Source organism: Silene latifolia, chromosome X, assembly GCF_048544455.1.
Source record: "Silene latifolia isolate original U9 population chromosome X, ASM4854445v1, whole genome shotgun sequence".
NCBI classification, from domain to species: Eukaryota; Viridiplantae; Streptophyta; class Magnoliopsida; order Caryophyllales; family Caryophyllaceae; genus Silene; species Silene latifolia.
The window spans coordinates 325262374-325268879 of NC_133537.1; the positions used below are offsets into that span (position 1 = coordinate 325262374).

Below are 6506 nucleotides of genomic sequence, written 5' to 3' on the forward strand. Positions count from 1 at the left end.
TGATTAATAATTACTCCAATGCTAGGGTTAATTCGATTTTTATTGATAAGGATTACCATTTGATTAATAAAATTTGATTTTGATCATATGAATTAGGGTTTTTCAACTGAATTAGGGTTCATCAAAAACTTCCCCTTTTCCCCATAAATCGATTTTAAATGGTTAAGAATAAGGCTATTCGATTCATAGAATTAAGTTCATCAATTTGATACGATTTTGATTACTTAATAGAATTGAATTAGGTTATGATTAATGTTATGAAATTAGGGTTCATTTGATTTTTATTATGAATTTTTATTGCTTACAAATACGATTTGAAAAACAAAATTGATTGATTAAGAGGTCAAAAATAAATAATAATAATAATAATAATAATAATAATAATAATACAAAAAAACGTTAAAAACAATAATACTACTACTACTAATAATAATAATAATAATAATAAATCAAAATATGTAAAACAAAGGAAATTAAAAATTACCCTAAATATTGTTAATTACATGTGGTTAGCAAGTTAACTACATATGTGTAATTACTAATATAACCCTAAATTAACTACATAAGATTCACTCTAGTTTGCCACATGGGGCAATTTAATTGGTCGTGTATGAGATTTTCATACACCTCGTGTATGAGTAGCCTTTTCCTTTAAGTAGAATGCTGTAGGAGTATATTAACTTGTTAATATGTTGGTCTTAAGCGAGACACAAGTGGTGAAAGAAGGTTTGAAATGTTAAACATACCGACTTAGGCCTTTTTTTCTTTGTTATGAAATTTTAATATGGAGTAATTTTTAGAAACAAGTTGAAAAGTAGCATAATTATAGAAGCACTAGAATGGAGTAATTTGGTTTGGTAAATGGGTGCAATAACTATTATCCTTAATGTAATGCAATTAGTCTTTTTTAGGGCTCGCTTGGAATGAAATTAATTATTAAGGGAATGATAGAGCTTAAATTAACTAGAAAATGGAGGAAAGTGATGGAGATTGGAGATAAAAATGGAGGAAGATAGTGTAATAGTCTATCCATTAAGGGGGTAATAATTACACATCTCTCCCCTCAAGTAATGCATTACCTCCATATGGAGGTAATAATTTCTCCCTCACCACCTCTTTCCACCCTCCACAACCACCACTAACCACCAATCTCCTACCATTTCTTCTTATTTTAGCCTCTATTAGTCCCTTAATAATTTCTCATTCCAAGCGAGCCCTTAGAGGTGAACAGTGGATTGGGCCAGATTGGGGGCGGGCTGAGTCGGTGAGAAGTGAGCACGAGCCAATACCATGGGCTGGGGGTGTGCGGGCTTGGGGTGTGGTGACCGTGGACCGGCCCGGTTGAGCAAAAAAGGTGTGGGCCATGCGAGCTGGGAAGGATTGAGCCCAGGATCGGTTCGGTTGGGGGAGCGGATTGGACATGCTGCGGTGGCGGCCGGAGAAAATTGGGACTGGTAGTGTGGGTTGGGCCAACCCGCACTTGTGTCTAGGTCTAGTTTCCCTCAAGACGGAAATATCCATCTTAACATTAAACCGGATATATCTCACATGTGTATATAAGGCACATCTGTTGTTTTTCCTATGCATTTTGATTTTGTTTTATTCCAACTATTTGACTCATCTTAAGCTTAAGACATATATACCCGCCTTAAATGAGAATTTGTGTAATGTTTGAGCTACTATTACCTCTATAAAAATTTTGTGTTCTTATTGTACTCTTGAAGGATGAATCAAACAATATCCCACATGACCATAGTTTTTCTTATCGATCGCAAGGAATCGTAAAGATTCTCTTCATTTATGAATAGTGTTAAAAAAAAATGTTGTATTTGGAGTTGAATGGAGGAACTAAGAAGTATTAATTTAGGTCAACTGGATTGGTTTGGTTCTTATCGGTTCATGTATTTTCATGTTCGAGTATAATTTGATTATTATTGTATTCAATTTAGTTTCAATTAATTATAATTGAGTTGAATTTCAGGACCATTGAAGTTACTCTTGTCAAATTTCAATTGGTTATCAATTAAAATAGTTTTGATCGATTTTTCGGATTTGAATTTATTTTGTGCTTTGATCGATTTTTCGGTTATCAATTACGAAGTAATAAAAGATACTTCCTCCATTCAACTCCACTCTACCACTTTCCTTTTTCACGTTTGCCAACGCGTCTTTTACGCGCTAAATATCGTTAGCTACGTATTTGCAAAAAATATAAAAATTAGATATTTTTAATGTATTCGTAACGACGAATAAAACAAAACCCCACATGAATATATTTTCACTTACGTATCGAGAGAAAATTGAAACTGAATACTCACTCGTGAATAGTGTACAAAAATGAAATAGGTAGAGTGGAGTTGAATGGAGGTAGTACTTGAGATATTCTACGACGTGCCCCTGAGTTTTTCGGTTTTCTATGTTGTACCCTCCTTTTTTTATATTCTACTTTGTGCCCCTAAACTCCTTATTTATTTCTCCATCACGACCTCGTTTGACTCTCCATTAGCTTTATCACCATCAACAACCGTACTTTGACCTTTATCCTGACTTATTAAGGAGAAACATCACAAATCTCTTTTAATAAGCACAAACAACTATTAAAAATATCCGTTATGATTCATGACATGATAATGGAGATTTGATGTACTTTAAGTTAGATTCGTATACTATTTGGTGGTAAATGAGTAATTCGGCGAACTAAAAAGTAAATAAATAAGTTATTGAGTAATTGGAATGATAAATAGACGATTTAATAAGTCAATTAAGAAACTAAGTTAGCAAAGCAAATAAATAAGGTCATGGATTCATTATATTGACTAATGTATAGAGTTCAGAGTATTCCATAAAATTTCAAAGATGTAGGGCTAGAACATAGAATACGGAAAAACTCGAGGATACACGTAAGAATATTCAAGATATACTTATTGAAATTAAAATTTACCGTCCCTCCCCCACTTTTCCTTGCTCATTTCACCTTCTTGAACACACTACTTTTTCACACTTGCGAGTACAGTTCTCACCAATCACCATGGCAGCTCCTTCTACAGGTAACTCTCCTTTTCTTTTTACTCCATTCACCTCCCTTACAAAATTTCAACATTATTAACTAACAATTGCATGTGAGACGGTGATATCGAGTTTTTCAACCTAATTAAATCATTTAACCGTTGATAATTTTTTCCAAACTCACGCAGAAACAACAGGAAAACCACACCCATACCAGTACGAAGGAGAACCGAGATCAGCAAAAGGAGCTTACGAAGCCCGTAAAGTTCGGGCCGGGTTTTACGTCCGGGTCGACATGCCAGATGTCCCCGACGACACCGTTAAAGTGGTCAAATACCCCGAAACCCGAACTATCACTTTCTCGGGTAAAGCCCATAAACGTTGGGCCGGGCTTGACGATGAAACCCGTATTTACGGCGGCTACGTCGTACTTGACCGTGACATAGGTGATGTAGATTTTGAGTATCACCAAACGCACGGCTGTTTAAGGATGCTTTTTAAACGTTGTGACGGTTCTCTCCACTTTCTCTCTCGTCATTTACCGCCTTCCTCCTCCACTCCCACAGGTATGAATAACACATTAAACGATAATTGAGAGACCGTCTTTCCAAGTTATTTGTTATAATTACGTATATTCCTTGTTTAAGACAAGTTGTCTTATGATAAAATAGTCCTGATCACAAATTCTTGTATAAAGCCGTCTTAGGAAACGTAGAATTGTTCGGGTTAATGACCGTGAGAATTTAAGTTAATTGGATTGGTCCGACATTACATTAATTTACAAGTCCGTCTTACAAAAGACTAATTGATCCTTAATTATGGGGTTAATGGTTTAGACTCACTTGTATAACTAGTCGTAACCTCGTATTAATCGTATATATATACGGTATATTTTTTTGGCGTGTAGTTTTTAGTTATTGTGTTTTAGGGATTACAAATTTGGGTATTTTGTGTACAGTTTGTTTTGTATGATGAGACGATTTAATTGATGGTGTAATTTGTGTTTTAGTTACTATTGTGCAAAATGAAGAAGAGCAGACATATACTCTTGAAGATGAAACAACAGGTGAATCTTAGTTTCTGATTGTTGTATGCATATAACTGTTTTATATTGTATAAGTTACTGCATATGTGCGAATAGTTGTTTTAATTAGTGATGAAATTAAAGAATGTGTTTGTAATTATTATAGGCGAAGATGACGAAGGGACAATGCCTGCATCCTTCATTTTACATGACCCTGAAGATCCTTCAGGTATTATTACACTACTTAATTATTATTGGAGTTGCCAGTGCCACATTCATAATAGATGAGTAGCTGTGAGCCTGTGCAGAGTTTTTTTATGTTGTTCCGGGGACGCCTTATATTTTAGTTGCATATTTGTGTGAATTTTGATTGGTGGCCATACCACAACTTTTGGTGATTGCTGTGAATTTTGATCTCTGAACTTGCTTTTCGTTATGCTATATAATACGGAGTAGTACTGTACCTGCTGATATCATCTTGACATTGTCTAATTGTGCCTTTCTGTATAATACGGAGTACATTACTAATCCTTGCAAACAGATATGATCTTGACATTGTCTAATTGTGCCTTTCTGTATAATATGCACGATATATTTGGTTGTATGAATCTCTTATTTAGTCATAGTTGTTGAATAATGAGAGTCCTTATTCAAAATGTCAAGCAAAGGCCTTTAAATAAAAGAAAACATGTTAGTTGGCCTTGTTTGTACAATAATAATCGTATGTAAAGATTTTATTCTTTGTGATTAAGAATTTGTCCATACAAACATATAGACGATGCGCTTCAGTAGCATATAGGCTTAAGAAGACTGCAGCAACATTTTGACTAATTGAGGCTATGTCGCTGTGTTCTGTACAGTTTCTCTTATATAGGCTTCAGTCAATACTTCTTGTTGGTGAATGTTTATTGTAACATACACCGTACTTTACTCTCTTGGGGTCTTGTATGCTACTTGAGTTAGCCTACTATGCGTATTTGAACTATGTTTGGATTGCCGGATTAAGATGATCCTTCCAACAAGGAAAGTTTTGGGGAAAGATTTGGGTTAATGCTTTGGCGTATATTGGCGGATGGATCCATTTCACTTACACTTATGTTACCATTATTACCCACGTTTGGGGTTAATGCTTGCATATATTGACGGAGGGAGGAGTGGCAAGACAGAATTGGGCTACCCCTTCTAGATTTTAGTTGCCTTTCCTGAATCCGTTAAGCTGTCAAATTAATGTTGAAAACATAGCATTTAACACCGTTGGTGGATATACATTATGAAAATTTTAAGTTATAGTTTGTGTATTACATTATTTATACTCGTATTATATTTAGCAAGAACTCGGAAACATTTTTTCCTGGCTCCACCACTAGTCGTCTACAGTCTACAGTCTACAGTCAATAATTCAAAATGCATACTCAGACATGTTTAGATAAAGAGCTCACTGACCTTGAATTTTGGACTTGCAGCCATATGTTTGGCAGGTGGTTCCCCAGAACACATAAATCTGTACCAACTAAGCGGTGTAAAAGGGGTGTACGAGCACAAGATTGTGACTCTTGGCGAGGGAGGTGACCGAATGATTTACGTGAGGTTAGACATGCCAGATACCTGTGATAAAACTACCTCACTCGTAGAGTATCCCGATAAGTCTATCATATTTTCACCAGCAGACTTTCAAGAAAGAGTACTACTCCCGCTTTGATTCAGCTTCCCGAGAATACCATGGACGTATAACTCCAACATGTCAATGCTGCACTTACAATGTCTACAAGTTTGAGAATATTAATGGTGTTCTTAGATTTTTCCTTCGGAAAAGCGATAATGATCAACCCAAGTCAAATCCTGTTTTTCACTACCACATGCCTAGTATGATTCTTAAAGGAGGTTTACTACCCTGGAGCGTTGATATAAATGGGCGTTTGCCTCGGACAGCTAGATCTCTTCTAGGTAGTCGGAAACCCAGCAAACGTTGATGTTACGATGACAAGACTGCTGTAACTCATCATCCTCAAAATGAAAGTACTAGGTTTGTTTTAAACAGTATGGACATGTTTATTTCCTTGGGTGTATTCTTAGTCTGTTAAGAGTATCTGAGTACAATTTATTAGCTTGTTGATGGATGATTATTAGTAGAAGTTTTCATGGAAGATAATCAAGTTCGAAAACATATCCTCGATTTGTATGATTTGACCTTGCAATGCACACGGTAACAACAAATCGCATGATTCTACACGCTTTTGACTTCTTATTAGAAACGAAAAACACATACAGAAGATTATATGTTTGTACATAAACAGATAATGAAACAGTACATTTTTACATTTGCTTACAACAGGAAAGTGTGAAAATAAATATCTAAAAGTCTAATTATTACGGAGTATTATTTTTTTCTCAGTACTGAACTCAATTAATAAGAATATCAAAGGAAGTTGATAAATTAAGATAATAACCAGTAATTTTATTTAGACGCTAGAAAAAC

At 35.1% G+C, this 6506-nt stretch overlaps 1 protein-coding gene across 1 annotated transcript; it reads left to right on the top strand.

Annotated features, from left to right (window-relative positions):
- The first annotated feature begins 2856 nt into the window (after positions 1 to 2856).
- LOC141618231 (uncharacterized) lies at positions 2857 to 6192 on the top strand. Its single transcript, XM_074435336.1, has 5 exons — positions 2857 to 3047; positions 3195 to 3572; positions 4016 to 4072; positions 4197 to 4259; positions 5494 to 6192. The coding sequence occupies exons 1-5, from the start codon at positions 3029 to 3031 to the stop codon at positions 5727 to 5729; spliced, it is 753 nt and encodes a 250-aa protein (XP_074291437.1). The 5' UTR covers positions 2857 to 3028; the 3' UTR covers positions 5730 to 6192.
- The last annotated feature ends 314 nt before the right edge of the window (positions 6193 to 6506 follow it).

Excerpts from the sequence above, each read along its gene's own strand:
- LOC141618231 (XM_074435336.1), top strand. Across the intron at positions 3,573-4,015 it reads TTCCTCCTCCACTCCCACAG|TTACTATTGTGCAAAATGAA; the intron begins GTATGAATAACA and ends TTTGTGTTTTAG. Across the intron at positions 4,073-4,196 it reads TCTTGAAGATGAAACAACAG|GCGAAGATGACGAAGGGACA; the intron begins GTGAATCTTAGT and ends TAATTATTATAG.